The sequence below is a fragment of the Sarcophilus harrisii genome, chromosome 1 (assembly GCF_902635505.1).
Source record: "Sarcophilus harrisii chromosome 1, mSarHar1.11, whole genome shotgun sequence".
Taxonomy (NCBI): Eukaryota; Metazoa; Chordata; class Mammalia; order Dasyuromorphia; family Dasyuridae; genus Sarcophilus; species Sarcophilus harrisii.
This window is the reverse complement of record NC_045426.1, coordinates 647,961,349-647,979,344: the sequence shown is the minus strand read 5'-3', so window position 1 is coordinate 647,979,344 and position 17,996 is coordinate 647,961,349. Positions and strand designations below refer to the sequence as shown.

Sequence of the window (17,996 nt, the reverse complement as noted above, 5' to 3'; positions counted from 1 at the left end):
TTGCTCTTACGGTATACAATATATTCCTGGTTCTGTTTCACTCAGGATCAGTTCGTGTAAATCTTTCCAAGCTTATTCTGAAATCGGCTTATCCATCATTTTTTACAGAATATTCTATTAATTTCATATACCATAACTTATTGAGCTATTCCCCAATCATTGGGCATCTTCTCATTTTCCAATTTTTTTCCACCACAAAATGAGCTGCTACAAACATTTTTGCAAAAGGATCCTTTCCCCTACTGTACGATTTCCTTGGGATACAGACCCCAATAATGGCATTGCTAGATCAAAGGTATGCAGTTTGATAGCCCTTTGTGCATGTTCCAAATTGCTCTCCATTATAGTTGGATCCTCACTAATCACTCCCTTCCTTCTGCCTAAGGTTGAATCCCCCATCCTTCAAAAAATCTTCACCATCCCTACTAGCTATCATTTGGTGTTTCTTTCTGAAACTTCTTGACTAAATTCTTTGGAAAGCCAGCTACATTGGGTGCCTCCATTTTCTTTTCTCTCATTCTTCCAATAATGCAGATTCTGCTCTCATGATTCAACAACTTACCAGTATCTCTAAATTGCCAAATCTAATGCCATTTCTCAAATATCATGCTTCTTGATTACTTTGAAACTTTTGACACTACTGATCACCCCTTTCCAGGGAACTTTCTTCTTTTAGGTTTTCATTACACTGTTCTCTCCTGGTCCTTCTACTTGTTTTAAAGTGTCTCTCAGGGACTCTCCCCTGATCTACATCGAGATTATACTAACACTTGGTAATCAAGACTATCCCTGATAATCAAGACTATCCCTGAAGGTTCTATTTTGGGATCTTGTTTCTTTCTTCTATACTAACTGGTTTACTGATCTTAAAATTCCCAAGGGCTCAATTATCATTTTATGCAGATACTTTCAAGACGCACATATCCAAATCTATTCCCTTTTTAGTCCTGTATCACCAACTGGCTTTTGAACTTTTTGAATAATTTTTACAAAAATGTCAAACTCAACAGGCCCAAAACAAATCTTATCTTTTCCTCTAAACTCTCTCCTTTTTCTAATTTTTCTGTCATTAACTGAAGGGAACATCATTTTCCCAACGACCCATAAGCAAAATCCTGTACTATCAACTTTGACTCCTTACTTGTCCTCACTCTACATATTTAATCTTGTTTCTAACTCCACAATACTTTTCTTTCCACTCTTGCAGCCAACAGTCTACTCTAGAAAAGGCCTATCACCTCAATCCTGGAAGATTGTAAACAGCCCTATCTCAAATCTTTTCCTGTCCAAACAGCTCTCAATGGGAGTGTTTTAAAGTACAAATATTACCATGCTAGCCCGACTACACCAATAAACAACAGTGGCAACTTATTGCCTCTTGGATAAAATATCACCTTCAATTCCACCCTCTCCCCCCAGTCTTTTCCTACCTTTCTAAGTTTTTTTTTTTTAACTTTATTTCAGCACATGAATTCTATGATTCAGCTATAATGAATGGTCTATTTGCCAGTTTTGAACATAATATTCCATCTCTCAATTGTGTGCTTTGACATTGATTAACTTTTCTGGTCTGTCTCTCCCAACTACCACCTATTACTACAGTACATTCATTTAAAATCACCTCTCATACATTACTCTAGAATTTGCCTATATGTATGACTAGAATTTGTATATACATAAATTCTATATGAGCTCCCTGAGAACAAAGTCAATGGTGTTTTTTCCCCCTCGTATCTGTAACACTCACAACACCAAAAAGAGCTGCCTTAGATTACATTCAGGGTACTGTATTCAGTTTGGGATGTCACAGTTAAGGAAGGACAATAATTGGCTGAAACAAGTCTATAGAAGGTAAGCAAGATTGTGAATAAGGTTTTGGTGTGAGGGCCCTTACACATAAAAGGTAGTTGAAAGACCTAGTTGGCGAAAAGACAAGACAGGGAAGGAGCAGAGATGGGAGGTAAAGGGGAAAACATGATAGTTGTCTTCACATATTTGAAAAACTTAATAAGGAAAGGTGATTTATTCTTGGGCACCAGAAGGAAGAACAAATTTTAATAGGTGGAAATTAGGAAGAAAAAAATTCTGGCTCAATTTAAAGAAATGCTTTGTATATTCACAGTTGTTTAAAAGAATTACCAGGGGCAGCTAAATGGCACAGTGGATAAAGCACCAGCCCTGAAATCAGGAGGACCCGAGTTCAAATTTGGCCCAGACACGCAACACTTCTTAGCTGTGTGACCCTAGGCAAATCACTTAACCCCAATTGCCTCAGCAAAAGAAAAGAATATTTTTGATTATGACAATCTCCTTTCTATGCCCAAAAGAAATTTAGGAAAAAGGTAAATTTAGCCGATTCTGGTGGCCCCACTGGTTTGTTTTATTGGGTGAAAAGTTGTGAACGACCATTAACTTATTAAAACAAGAAAGAGATTCTTTTGCTACAAAAGAGTAGCCTTCTCTTTTCTTCTTAGGGCCACTTTGAAAGGCAGTCACAAGGATTTTTTGAGGTGCATTTTAATAACAACTCCATACTATTTCTATACTATGAAAAGATATTAATGAAAAACTACCAAAAATTATTTTAGACAGGTAGAAAAAATAACAATTCATCTAAAAGAACAAAAAGTCAAGAATATCAGAGGAATTGCTGGGAAAATTTTTTTAAAGGATTGTAGTCTTGCAGTACCAGATCAACAATTCCATTATAAAATTGCAGTCGTCAAAAACCATTTGCTACTGACAAAGAAATACTGGTGGATCAGTGGAATTAGATACCCATGGCATAATCAACAATTATAGAAATCAAGTACTTGGTAACACCCAAACTCCACAGCTTCTCAGATAAGAACTTGCTATTTCACAACAATTCTTGGGAAAACGGGAAAATAATGTCAAAAATTTGGCACAGAACTACATTTCACAACCCATTATCAAAATGATTTGGGCATAAAAGGTGAGACCATAAACTAATTAGGAAAACAAGGGATGGGTTACCTATCAGATCTTTGGAAAAGAGAAATTTATGACCAAAGAAGAACTAAAGAACATTATGAAATGCAAAATGGACAACTTTAATTACATTAAATTAAAAAGTTTTTGAACACAAAAAGCCAACACCAATAAGATTAAAAGGGAAGCACAAAACTGGGAAAAAAATTTACAGCCAGGGTTTCTCTTAAAGTTCTCTTTTCTAATATATAAAGAATTGTGAAAAACTAATAATACAGCTCATCCCACAATTGATAAATTATGAAAGGATATGAACAATTTTCAGATGATTAAAATTAAAACTATAGACAGTCATGTGAAAAAATGCTCTAAATTACTATTGATTAGAGAAATGCAAATTAAAATAACTCTGAGGTACCACCTCACATCCCTCAAACTGGCTAAGTTGACAGGAAAAGATAATGATAAATGTTGGGAGGGGAAGTGGGGAAACTGGGACACTAATATATTGTTGGTAGAATTGTGAAATAAACCAACCATTCTGGAAAGCAATTTTGAACTATGCCCAAAAGGCTAACAAAAATGTGCATGCATACAGATAAAGCAGTGTTTCTACTGGGCTTGTAGAAAAGGACCCACAAGTACAAAAATGTAGCATTTTTTTTGTAGTAGTGGCAAAGATTAGAAAAATGAGTAGATGCCCATCAATTGGGGAATAACTGAATAAATTATGATACTTTCAAGTAACGGAATATTATTGTTCTATAAAAAATGTTGAACAAGTGATTTTCAGAAAGGCCTAGAAAGATTTACAGAAACTGCTGCTGAGCTGAACAAGTACAAGCAACAATACATTGGACACAGTAACAAGTATAATTATGAAAGACTTGGTTGTTCTCTACATTCTGTAATTCAAGGCAATCACAATAATCTTTGAATAGAAAATACCGCTTGCACCCGAAGAGAGAGTTATGTCAACAAAGGCTATATTCATTTTGTTTTCCTTTTCCCATGGTTTTTCCTTTTTGTTCTGACTTTGTTTGTTTCCTTTTGTTCCTTTTTGTTCTGACTTTTCTCTTCCAATATGATTGATTTATAAAGAAATGTGTTTTGAAAAATGAATGCAAGATTTCCCCCAACCCCGAAGGCAATAGGAGTTAAGTAACTTGCCCAGGCTCACATAGCTAGGAAGTATTAAGTGTCTGAGGTCACAAAAAAATTTTTTTTAAAAAGATTAACAATATATCCAGAATTGTCTTTCATATAACAGCAATGGATCTATATCAGCCTATCTATACTCTCTTACTAGGACCCTGGTAAAAAATGGAATGCATGCCTGTGGATGCCAGTCATGGTTAGGGGCTTAGATTACAGTTCAAACGATAATAGGTTTTCCCATATTGAAATTAACATGCCTATACCTTATTATCACTGTATTAAGACTACTAAGATAAGTACAAACCCAGGTAACTTTTACTTTTATCAACTTACGAAAGAGGTACTATGATGAGGAAAGGTCCATTGATACGCTTGTGTTCCATGAGGTATGTAATTAAAGCAATTGTCTGGATAGTTTTGCCAAGACCCATTTCATCTGCCAGGATTCCATTCAGGTTATTATTATATAAGGACACCAGCCACTCCAATCCCTTAATCTAAAAAAAAAATAAAAATGCAAAAAAAGGTAGTTGACATTAACAAAAAGATATACTTTGAAAATGACCTCAAGAGACAAGAATTCTTTTACAAAGGCATGAAGTGAAGTAGTAATTGGTGACAAATTGACCAAATAATGAAGTGTCCTTTCCAACCTATTTAATACAAACATTTAAAACAAACTCTTTAGAGATTTTGGGAACTTAAGAGAAAAAGACACAAGAAAAGAATCATTTTTAAATGAAATATAATTTTCTCAAGGAAATTTGGGATCCTAGAAGAGAAGCAATAAAGTTCACTGATTTAGCCAAGTTCTAATTTTTACAATTCCATTCTGCTTCTGGAAATCCCCACTGGATGAGGAAGGGCTTCTTTTCTGTGAAATCTCATTTCTGCACTGAGCCAAGACTTTATGGAATAGGTCTCAATAAGTGGTTAGCAATAAAAAGGAGTCATGTCCAAACAGAAAAAACATTGAAATAATTTTAAATTTTAATTGATAGATAGAATGATCTTTTTTACAGATTTTTTTTGATAGTATAAAAAGTATCTAGTCATTCTGTCCATTCAACCAACAGGCATTATTAAACACCTATTATATGCAAAGCCTTGGGGATAAAAAATACAAAATTCCTAGAACTTACATTCTATAGGAAGAAATACATTTTGATCATTCACATAAAATAAATAAAATATAATAAATTTGTAAAATAAAATATAATATAAAATATAAATAAAATATTCAATAAAACATAACTCAAACAAAGAAGAATACTAACAATTATGAGGTTCAATATAAACTTTGTGGAGAAAGCAAGACCTGAAGGAATATAATGGCTTTAAGTAGGGGAGAATATGAGAAAGTGCAAGGCAGACATGGGGGATATGATTCCTCTAAAATGGAACAGATCAACTCTCCCTTTCCCTCAGCAAATTATGCCTTATAAATGAATAAAGCAAATTTAGCCTAGAACCAATCTAACAAGAGGCATGTGAAACATAAGGTGCTCACTGTTCTCTACCTTTCTATTGATAGGGAAAAAAACATTCTTCCATGTGTATATCAGATCAATACATTTCATTTGTAACTACTATATTTGAGCAACTTAAAAAGAAAATATGGAATTCCTGGCAACAGAGAAAAATGATTTGTATCTATCTGAAAGATGATGGCATTCTTCAATGTTATAACGAACTCCCCTTAATGATGTATGATGTATGTATCTTAGAAAAGTAAAAGCCCCACCTGCCTGATGCTTGGGAAGTCATATTGCAATTTTCTCTCTCTCTTACCTGGTACTGTTTGAGTACACCATTAACCATAAGTGTAGACTGTTTGTCCACTCTTTCAGTAACTGCATGGGCCACAGCATAATATGACTGCAGACCACGAGCAAGGGCCTGAGAGACGCCATACTCATCATCAACATCTTGCTTGGCATTCCTATAGAAAAGAAAAAAGAGTCAGGGAACAGATACTTAGTGTTCATTATTGTAATAGACGTTGTACCAATACAAGTTTCTTTAGCCATGGTTATACTAGACTACTCCATTGCTTTGTAACAGAAAATAGGTGTCACATTGTGGCACTGTGGTAAGAGACAGAGGCCAGAAGCCAGAGGACCTGGCTGGAGTTCCTTGTTTACTATTTACTGTGTCTCCTGAGGCAAGGCAAAGTACTTTATTTCAAGTTTGCTCAACTGTCATATGAGGGACGTTTGGGAAAAGACATGTTTCATTCTAGCTCTAAAGCCTCCAACTAAGTTTTGGAAATGTTTTGACTCTCTGAGTTTTGAAATATGATCAGCAGGAAAAGGAAAAGGAAAACCCTGAAATAAGCAGGATAACTAGTTATGCTTGACTTAGCCATGACTATTCCAGTTTCTCATCTATAAAATAGTGACTCATTACCAGTTTTGAGTCCACAAACTAAATATGGAAAATATCCAAATGTCTCTACTTCAAAAATAAAATAAATTCACTTCTAGGGAGAAGTCAAAGAAAGTGGGCATTTTCATGTAAATAGAAATGAGCCTAGAGTGAAAAGCTTTCCACCAGAAAAACAAATGGATCTGACTTTGATTTGCATACAAAGTTTTCCAGAATGAAACTTCTTGTAATCAAAGTCACAAGTAGCTTCGTTTACCTATCTTTTTTGTGGGATCTGGTACAAGTAAGTTATGAATCCAACAAGTTAACTTATTAGGTGAGACTTTCAAATCATTTCTCAGAAGGTGGTAAAGAATTCCTCTTACTCAATAATATGTCTTGCATCCACTTCAGAGACATCATCACTGTCTGGATCTGGGATCTTTTTCTTTTCATCCACAGGGAGAGTAGGTTGCGCTGGTTGTGGCTGCTCGTCCTCTTCTTCCTATCATTTCAACGAAAGCTCTTGTTAATAGGAACCCATTCACAGGATGTACTTTTGAAGTATTAAGATATATAATGATTTTGAATACATTTCTTTCTATATTTTTCTGCTAGCTTTAGGTAATTTTAGAAAAACTGATGCTCCATGTGAATTTTATAACTTGCTACTAGATTAATGCTTTGTTTTGTTCTTTAAACTGCTCACAATTACTTTATTTGCACAGAAATAATTTCGGTTCAATCTTTCTCTGAAATTTATTATTAATAATAAAAAACTAAAGATCAGTTATTGTGTTAGAAAAGACCATTAAAAATTGAGAAAGCAAATATACACAATTGACTCTCACAAATATTTGACCTGGATTCTATACTTGGCCTATAATATTTTATATATCCTTATGTAAACAGGAGATACTGTCAGAATCAAAATACCTTTAATTTCAATAGATGCTACTTATGATTTTAAGGGAAACTCCATATATTCCTATGCTTTCCCCGGGTTTGTTTGTTTTTTTATTAGGAATGGGTGTTGTATTCTATCAAATATTTTTCTTCATCTATTGAGATAATCCTATGATTTCTGTTTTTACTATTGATAGGATCAATGATGCTTATAGGTTTCCTGTTACTGAATCAGTCCTATATAATCTTCGTATAAATCCCACTTTTGTCACAGTGTATTATCCTGATGAAAAGTTGTTGTAACCTCTTTGCTAATATTTTATTTGTTTGTTCTATCAATATCCATTAGGGAAATTGGTCTGTAATTTTCTCTTATTTCTTCCTGATTTGCTTTTTCCAGCACCTAATCAGTGTCATAAAAGGATAGGTTTATGTTTCAATTAATGTTTAAGTTGACTCTCTAGAGCTATCAAAGCAGACTCAAAAAGCAATATTTTTCTCCTCTTTGCCTATGCTTATTTTGGGGGGGGAGAGGAATAGAAGGGACAAGTATTTCAAAAGCATTATATTAAATAACAGCACTGAAATGACATCCTTATTTTACCCCTAATCTTACCCGAAAGGGCCTCTTTAAAAAAAGGCCTTTACTTATTATACAAAGATTCCTTACTATATTAAGGAAAAGTCCATTCATTCCTAGGCTTTACTGCTTTTTATAATAGATAATAGAATATTAGTCAAATATCTTTTCTGCATATACTGAAATAAAACATATGATGTTTATTTTAATTAACATAGCTCCTTATGTTTATAGTTTTGCTGATACTGAACCAAGCTTGACTTCATATAACAAATTGAACTTGGTCACATTATAATCGTTTTAATAGGTTGCTGAGGCTTTTCTGCTACCATATTGTTTAATATTTTGTGTCTGTTGCTTTTAATTAAGGATAATTTGATCTCAGAAAGATGAGTTTTCTTGATTCCAGGTCTGGAGCTTCAACCACTGTGGCACCTAAATTGCTTTGCTATTTGATAGAATATACTTATAAATCCATTTCTTGGTATTTTTTTTTTTTATCTGAGAATTAATGTGTGGCTTAGTTTCATTTTTTTAGACTCTGTGACTTTTCTGTTTATCTGAGCATATTACATGATGATGAATATTATAAAAAAGTTTTACTGGCTCCTAACAGAGCACAATAGTTTATAATTATTTAGTATTCTTCTTTATTATTGATACTGGCAACTGGATTTCCTCTCTTGAAAAGTCAACCAGCTAATGAGTTGTCTTTCCCCTTCTCTCTTTTTTTTCCATTTAGGATGAAAATGCTCCTTGAATTCATTTGTTAAGCTCTTTTTTAATTTCTGCTTCGTACTTAGTTGTGGTTTTCACAAACTTTTTTTCTTTCCTAGTTTCTTAGTTGATTGTCTGATTCGATTTGTTCTTCCTCAATTTTTCAGAATTTAAGCGTAAGTACTAATTTTTCTTTAAAAGTTGGATATAATGGTCCTTATCAAGGCCAATTCTCCAATTGATAATGGTCAAAGGATAAGAACAGACAATTCTCAGAGGAAGAAATAAAAACTATTTCTAGCCATATGAAGAGATGCTCCAAGTCATTATTAATCAGAGAAATGCAAATTAACTCTGAGATACCACTACACATCTTGATCTATAACTACATCTATAACTTTCTTGATTAAGTTATAATTCATGTTTAAAATCTCTTTTCATTTACTTATTCATATAGTTGTCATAGTGAAAGCCTTTTCTTCCTCTCAGATTCTGTTTGTTATTTGTTAAGGTGTCATTCTCTTTAGCTGAACTTTTTTTCGAGATACATAAAATTCCTTTATCACACTATTTATTATATCCTCAATTTCTGAATTAGGATTTTGGGCCATGGCCAGGAGTCTCTCCCATTCCCAACTTTCGGTGGGGTAACTGAGCTGTTGGGTACAGATCTCAAATACCCAGGCCTATTCCCATAACTCTCACTAAACCTCCTATCTACCCTTCTTGAGTATTAAAAATTTTCAAGTAGCCCAGAAAATTAGGTCATAAGCGTGCTTGTCATGGAATTCTGGAGCCCCATATACAAGATGAACACTGAAGGCTCCTAATCCATATGTACAATCTGAATTCTATAGATTTTCAACTGCCCTAGAGCTTTCTTGTCCTGCCTACCCTGTTATTCCTGTCCCTAAATACAGAATAATGCCAAATTTAGATGCTCCCACAACATCTCTAACCTACACAGGCAGATTTCCATCTTGTATACCTGTGATCACAATTGAATTTTCTGACAAGACCTCTTTTCTACAGCTTTTCATTGTCTTTTTGTTTAATCCTAGGTAACAAAGACATTTACTATAGCTTCTCTTTGGATTTGTTGATCATTATTTGGTCTCGTACTATTTTTAGGTCTTTGCTGAAGTAAAAATTATAAGAGTTAGGTTTTTCTGTGACCAACTCAATCTAAACTGGAGTTCAGTGTTCTGAATTTAAGTGTAATCTCCCTAGAAAAGAAAAGCAGACCGATTCCCAAAAAACTTTTCCCTCCAAAACCTTAAGTTTTCCTTAAAATTTATTTTAAATGTTGCTTTATATATAATTATCTAAATATAATTTCTGATCACAATTATTTTAATTTTGACTAATTGTAAACCAAAAATGGTGCTCAACTCTCTGATGATAACAAGTCTTCAAAATATCAAAAAGAGTATGGTCCTAAAATAAAAGTTACTGTCTGTTTACAGGTCATTGATTACTTTTTCTTATCGGACCTGCTATAGCTTCCATTCCCTGCTGGCAAAATATCTGAAACCTAGAGTCCCCTCATTATGAAAATGAAGTAGTAGGCAGAAGTTTTGGAAATTTCGGTCTATATTCCAACAATTATTGTAAACATATTTAAGTTTTAAGGAAGTTCTCACCTCCTCCTCCTCTTCTGAACCACTCTCTTCACTGTCAGATCTAGGGGCTACTTCATATCTAAATGGGGAAAAAAACGTTCAATTTTTACTACAAACATTAAGATAAACTTCTTCAGGTACGTATGGTATTTATAAATGTAAACAAAATATTTTATTAGAATAAGAGGGACAACAACTCAAAGACTAACCAGTGCTATATGGAACTGTCTACATACCCTGGATTCATCTCAAGCCATGCCTCCAATTGTCCTGCTTTGGGGGCATCTGTGCCAGTGAGGATTTTCCCACTTTCTACATGGATCACTTTCACAGGGAGATCACTCATCTGACTTGTTTCATCCAAAGGCTGAAAAAATAAAACATGGCATATTAAATTTTCACATCTACTTTTACATATATCTACAGTTACTTTAAATATCCCAAATTGACAAGTTGAACTTAAAAGCAATTTAGACTGATGCATTTTCCCACACTTAACAAATATTTTTCTAATTTTCTACTATGAACTATCTATTATTAAAAATATACATAAGGTGTATTTATAGAACTTTCCATTGTCTACAACCTATTTGGTTTTTGAAAAATATTTGCCAAATCTCCTCAAATTGTACTTCTTTCCACGAAATGCTTAGTAAATGCCCCCATTATTTACTCAGCCAATCTTTAGAGACAAGTTGCAAATTCTGAAAAGAGCTACTTGAACTCACTATTGGAACTGGCTCTAAGTTTTCTCTAAGATAGACAAAGTCTATAATAGCCACTAAGTGCTTAATGTTAAAATATGGGGGGGAAAATCATTGATTTATTAATTTCCCTTGATTATATTTTACCTTAGTAACTATTTTTAACACTTTCCTCCAGTTTCCCAAGGAAAAGAGGGATTTTTTTTTTAACTGCAGTGGAATGCTGACAGATATTTTCCTAATGAAAAACATAATTATGTGTTTAACAAAATATATTCATTTATTAAAGTATTAGGGTAGGTCCACCAATATTTTGTAAGAATAAAAAATAACCAATTTTCCCATGCTGGCTGAACAATTTAATTTAAAAAAAAAAATCTGTTTCCTAACCTCTCCATCTGGTCCAATTGCAGGTGTCTGTCCTTCTGCGTTCTCTACCTTCTGAAATGAAAAGAACAAAACTGATTATAAAGCATTACTGAGGGTTCAGGGCAATCAAATGCCTGAAAAAAAAAATCAACAGCCAATAGGAAATTTGATACAAATCTATTTTACCTTCTTTTTCTTTTTCTTCTTTTTTTCTTTGGCAACCTGTGCAGCCTTGTGTTGTCGTACCAGTTCTGTAAGGTTAGCCACATACTCATCTGTCTGCTGAAGTAGGTATGCCAGACGCTTATCTTTCTTTTGATCAATAAGCTTCCTATATCCTTCTTCATCTTCAGCCTATAGAAATTACAAGTTATATACACTTGAGCATCATTTGCAAAACAATAAAGATTTGATTATAACTGAAAAAGTTAAGACAAGCAAACACCCACCCTTCCACCCTCATGATAGTGTCTACAAGATTTTTACCATAAGTCTTCGCATCCTCTCCTTCTCAATTCGCTCATTCTCTTTCTTTTGTTCCCGCTCAGTATTAGCGTGGTATGTAGCCACTGCTTTTGTGAGTTTTTGGATTTTGCCAGTGACAGATCGATGGTATTCTTTGAAATCCTTGGCATGTTGAAGAATGCTATTGAGGTATTCCTGAAATGAGAGACCAGGATGTTTTAAGATTCTACAGAAAATCTTATGCTACAGCTTATTTAAGTTAAAAAAAGAATAAAGATATAATAACTAACAGGGTGAGTGGGACTTTGTCATCAGATGCCATTATCTGGGGAGTATGCTTCCTTTCTTGAGGACAATGATGCTGGGGGAGTGGGTGAGGTAGAGGTCATATTTAGGAAGAGTAGACAAGGAAGAGCCTATCACATATTTGATATTGCCTGACCTCTGGCCATAATCTTCCAAGAATCCCACTGATACTATATCCTTCTATCTCCCAAGAGATACACCTGAGTGGATTAAGTTGGCTGACTTGATCATTTAGACTCCATAGAATCCATTAATCTATAGTTATGATTAGAAACTTAACATAACAAGGGATTAAAAACATTATATAACATTATATATAAGTAATTATGATTAGAAACATGTTTCCTTTGCAGTTTTTATTTCTCTGAACAAGTTTCAATAACTATCACACAGAGCAGTGGTTAACCTAAGAAAACACATACAGGAGAGATGCTAGATTGTTTCTAAGATTCACCTGGTGCTTTTGCCTGCGTTTCCGCTCTTGTTCAATCTTTTGCTGCTTCTCCAGTTTCTCTGTTATTCTGGCCTCACGAAGGGACTGCCGCTTACTGCGTTTGTAAGCCTTGGCATTCAGTGCAGTTTCCAGGGCTGTGTCTCTTCTCATGCATACCACAACTTCCTGACGCAACTTTTAAATAAGTTCCCATTTTTTAAAAATTAGAAGCATTACATAATTACATAAATAGCCATAATTATAGATTGCATAGTAGTCATAATGACAAAAAATTAGAAAAATGTTTTTCACTAGCTAAAATATTAAATCTAGGTTCAGACAGGACTCCTGGTAAACAACAAAAAAGATTATAAATATAAATAGGGAACATGGCATGTATACTCAAATGAGAGAACAATTTTGTGCAACTAGGATAGTTTTTTTTTTAAGCACAGCACCATTTTTAATTGCTTGTGTCATATTTATGAAATACCATTTAAAAAATATTAGATACACAAGTCATTCTTAACAGAAATGGTATAATTGCTATTCATGAGCATACATTGTACCTATAATAAAAAGAAGGAAGAGTCAATACAGTTAACAATTGAGTAAATATGTTGGGGGAATGTTTTAAAAGGATAATAATTACCTAGGTTTTACTTCACTTCCAACAATTATCTATATGCCAACTATTGTCTTTACTTGCAACATGGATTGAGATTTTTCTTTTCTTTTTACTGGAAATAGAGGGGGAAGAAAGCTAGGCATAGAGTGAGCTACCCAGCCTTCTTCCTGCCCAAAAAAATAAAGAGAAGAGGATCATTTTTTTTAAATGCACAAAAGAGAATAGAAGCGTATTCACAAGAAAAGCAGGATGAAAAAAATTTTTTTTCTGAGACAGTTGGGGTTAAGTGTCTTGCCCAGGGTCATACAGCTAGGAAACGTTAAGTGATTGAGATCCCATTTGAACTCAGGTCCTCTTAACTTCAGGGTTGGTGCTTTAACCACTGTACTATCTAGCTGCCCCACAAAAAAAGTTTTATGCAATATCCTGCCCACTTAAACTTTACCCAACACTGAGTGTGATGGCAGAATCTCACCAATGTTCCAGTTCCAGGGTCTGTCCTTACCTGTCTCTGGAAGTTTAGCAGTCTGAGCGCTTTCAGTTCAATAGTTGCTTTTGTTCTCAAATCTCCAGCAAGGGACCCAGGAAGGTTTTCAAGTTCCTGAATTCGATGGGCAATCCGGGCCTGTAACCTATTGAGAAGAAACCAACCCATTTAGTCCCAAAGGGAGTGAAGACATAAAAATGATTTTTGTTTACAATGTTTAGTCTTGCTCAGAGCATCTAAAGAAAAACTTGTCCCTTCCCCAAATACAGATCTTTAAATTCTGCCCTTACCCAGGGCAAAAAAATGCTTTCAAAAAACATGTATATAGATGGATTGATACAATAACAGAGTCAAATAATGGCTTTGGAAACAAAACAAAATTTCATATAGTAAGAGCTATATATATTATGGTACAGCTGACTCATAAGATGATTATCTAAGGCCAGTAAAGGGGAATTTCTTTAATAATTTTATACTACTTATTGTGTATCTAATTTATATTTTAATATATTTAACATCGACTGGTCATCCTGCCATTTGGGGGAGGTGGTGGGGAGAATGAGGGGAAAAATTGGAACAAGAGGTTTGGCAATTGTCAATGTTGGAAAGTTACCCATACATATAACCTGTAAATAAAAGGCTATTAAAATTTTTTTTAAAATAAAATAAAATAATAATTTTATACTGAGGTTTTCAGTGCTCTAATATCAGAATTTTTCTGATGGTAAAAAAGCAGACTTCCTAAGAAAATACTATTTCAAAATGGAAGAGCATATTAAAGAATTTCAGAAATTACCATCTCCATAGCTCAGAAAAAATAAAACACAAACTAGAGGAGAAAGCAAACAACACTTACCTATATTCTCTCTCCTGCAAAATTTCTACTGGATCAAGTCCTCTCGGCTTCTGGATAGGAGTGATTCGATTCTGTTTCTGATGAAGCTGAACCATGGGGGCAGGCTGGGCCGGCTGCCCAGGGGACTGTGTCTGTGGTGGCATGACAGGAGAAGCTGCAGGAGGTACTGCAGGGGGTGCTGGTGAAGGGCGCCCAGTTGGCTGGGGAGGAATCAGTTTCTGAGGTGTGCTAGTGGGGGCTGCAGCATTTGCCATGGGTCCTAGTAAACAATCAAACAAAAAAAATCGTCACAGGCATCTGATAAGATGGTAGCACAAGTCAGAAAATTCCAAGCCCTTCAGATTTCCCCCACAAACAAAGCAAAATGGCAGCTCAGGCTGAACACGGCCCAGTGAAAAACAAGTAAGATTTAGGGGCAGAACCGATTCTCTGGGGAAGACCCAGAAAAGATCTGAAGACAGACTGGAGGGCTGAAGTCAGGCTATTTCTCCTGACCCCACAAGTACAGAGCCTGGGAGCTTAGTGCAGAGGGAGCCTCAATTTCAACCATAGAATTTTTCACCTTCTGGACCTTCCCGAGTCCAGAAAGATTGGGAGAACCTCTTCTACTAAGGATGCCAGGTCCAGCTGTGCAGCTGAGATGCGGCACTGAATGAGAAAGAACTGGCATAGCCAGTGAATACAGAAGCAGGTGGGCAGGGAAGCTACTGGCTGTGGGCACTTACATGAGGGGAGAGCTCTTGGTGTGGGGTTCCAGACCAGAGGGGTGAATTAAATGAAGACCAGAGGCAGTATTGACCCCTCTTCCCCAGGATTACTATTAGGGCTATTGATTCAGATGTATGGGTTCACCATACTCCTGATAAACAATTGTAAAAACAGATCTGTTAAACCCTGATGAAGACCGTCTGTGACTAGAACAAAAGCATTCTTTACCATACAATGAATCTAAGACATACTTGGTAAGTTGGAAAAAAATCTTTACATCCAGGATTTCTGATAAAGGTCTACCAACATTAATTCTACCATTTTAAACTATTTTTATTAATATAGTCAATATTAACCAAGATTTTTCAAACTATTGATGAGTGGGAATAATTTCAGCAATTTTTCAAGTTTATGCTTACTCCTTTAAGAGCTGTTTATAAAATAAATTCACCTAGGATAAGACTAGCTATCTACCAGAAAAAATTGAGCAAAATCTCTAAGAATCTGTTCAATATGTTTGTATATACCTATATTGAAGACATATAGGCAATAAACACAAAATATGTAAGTTTGAGAGTCATTTCCCAAAAGATAAATGGTCAAAGTATATGAATAAAAGTCAAAAAGGATGAAATAAAGACCATGTTAATAATTATATGAAAGAACGCTTTAAATCACAAAGAATAAAAAAGGAATCAAAATCAAAATAATTCCAAAATAAACTCCACCTCACAAAAAAATCGACAAAGATTGACAATTAGTATTGAGGGGATGATGGAAAGACAAACACATTAATCTCCATTGTGGGGAGCTGTGATTTAGTCCAACCATTCTAGAAAGCCATTTAGAATTATACTAAGAAAGTGATCAAAATAGCTATCTTTTGACCCCAAAATAGTAATGCTATGTATCCCAACAAGACTGAAGTGCAGAAACAAAGGTCTCATAAACAAAGTTACTGAAGTAGAAAAGAATTGGAAACAAAAGACATCTGTCAAGTGAGAAATAGTTAAACAAATTAACATGACTGTAGTGGACTAATAATTTGCCATCAGAAATTACAAAGTAGCATGAAACCAATATAGATAATTGACGAAAATATTTTCAAGGAACAGACCAAAAACAAAAATAAAATCCATGATCCTATGAATTTATTAGGCTATTATAAGGAATAAAGAACTGACTAATAAGAACTAAGAAAATGCATCTTCTTCCCACCTTTGCAGAAGTGGGGAACTATGCTATATAATATTACAAATACTGCTGCGAATTACTTGACTGTGTGTGTTTTTTTTTTTTTTACCTCTTGTTTACTATTTAGTATAAGAGATGGCTCACTTGTGCTAATAAATGCGATATAAAAAAAGATATCAATAAATAAAATTTAAATTTAAAAAGAAAATTATTCATATTCTTAGCAGACTAAATTAAGATAGACTATATCCGTTCCTTAGACATTCTGGATGTCAAATTTATATCAGATACAGTTATTGCAGAACTTTCCCCAAACTCTTTTCACTTTAGAAAGATGGCATTCTGTCATATAAAATTTATTTTCTGGTTAACAAAACTATCAACCTTGTCTTTAGCAATTTCTTGCATTTGTTTAAAAGATACATTTTTCTATTCTCCACAAAGTAAGGTAAAAAATATGTTATTGGTTGTTATAAATGAATTTTTAAAACACCAATCTCATTGGAGCTGAGAATATTAATCTGAATCAAATATGTTATTACACTGATATCCAATTTTTCTAATAATTTATGAGGAGGAGATCTTTTAGCCAATGGTTTTTAATGAAATACAAACTAGAGACAGGATACTAATTCTGGCTTCACTGTTACCTTTCAGTATAGCAGTATGTTGGAATTGGTGCCAGAGGAAGTCAAAAATACCAGATTTAAATCAACCTTTGATATATAACTGTCATGTTCTAGGGGCAAAGCAACCTTCTTCCTTAGCCTCAGTTTCTTCATCTATAAGAGTGTAATAAAAACACCTGTATTATCTACCTCTATGTGATACAATTCGACAGACGAACCAAATATTTAATATGTATTCAAATTTTTAACTGATGTATTTATTTATAAAAAAATTACTACTCTAACCAAAATTTGTGAGATGCAGCCAAAGCAGTAATATGGGGAAATGTTCTATCTCTAGTGGCTTACTTGAATAAAATAGAGAAAAGAGAAGATCAATGATTGGGCTTGCAACTTAAAAAGGCTAGAAAACAAGCAAATTAAATACCCGCCCACCCCCCCAATCAAATACTTAACTTGAAATTCTAAATTTAAAAGGAGAAATAAAATTGAAATAAAAATTCCATCTCCTAACTTTTGGGATGTTCTCTACTGAATAAAATTGAAACTAAAAAAATTATTGAATAAATAATTGAATTAAATAAAACTGAGTTGGTTTTATGAAAAAACCAACAAAATAGTCTGATTTGTCTTGTGCAGCAAAATAACTGTATGCATATGTATCATATATTGTGTTTAATACATACTTTAACATATTTAACACGTTTTGGTCTACCTGCCATGTAGGGGAGAGGATGGAGGGAAGGAGGGGAAAAGTTGGAACATAAGGTTTTGCAAAGGGTCAATGCTGAAAAATTATCCATGTATTTATCTTGTAAATAAAAAGCTATTTTTAAAAAACATAGTTATTTAGTAATCAAACCCTTAAAAAAAATACTACTATTTCTTTTTCCTGAACAGTTTTATTGAAAAATA

General features: G+C 34.1%; 1 protein-coding gene across 12 annotated transcripts in view; it reads right to left on the bottom strand.

Annotated features, from left to right (window-relative positions):
• Positions 1-17,996, bottom strand: part of SMARCA4 (SWI/SNF related, matrix associated, actin dependent regulator of chromatin, subfamily a, member 4) — a 91,239-nt gene that overhangs the window by 36,939 nt on the left and 36,304 nt on the right. For all 12 annotated transcript variants that reach the window (XM_031947554.1, XM_031947552.1, XM_023496549.2 and 9 more), the window contains 11 exons: positions 14,551-14,809; positions 13,713-13,839; positions 12,601-12,774; positions 11,862-12,035; positions 11,562-11,729; positions 11,397-11,447; positions 10,539-10,669; positions 10,324-10,381; positions 6,864-6,982; positions 5,902-6,052; positions 4,444-4,607 (listed from right to left, as the gene is read on the bottom strand). In XM_031947554.1, the coding sequence (XP_031803414.1) occupies positions 4,444-4,607; positions 5,902-6,052; positions 6,864-6,982; positions 10,324-10,381; positions 10,539-10,669; positions 11,397-11,447; positions 11,562-11,729; positions 11,862-12,035; positions 12,601-12,774; positions 13,713-13,839; positions 14,551-14,809 (1,576 nt within the window). The remainder of the gene's footprint in view (positions 1-4,443; positions 4,608-5,901; positions 6,053-6,863; positions 6,983-10,323; positions 10,382-10,538; positions 10,670-11,396; positions 11,448-11,561; positions 11,730-11,861; positions 12,036-12,600; positions 12,775-13,712; positions 13,840-14,550; positions 14,810-17,996) is intronic.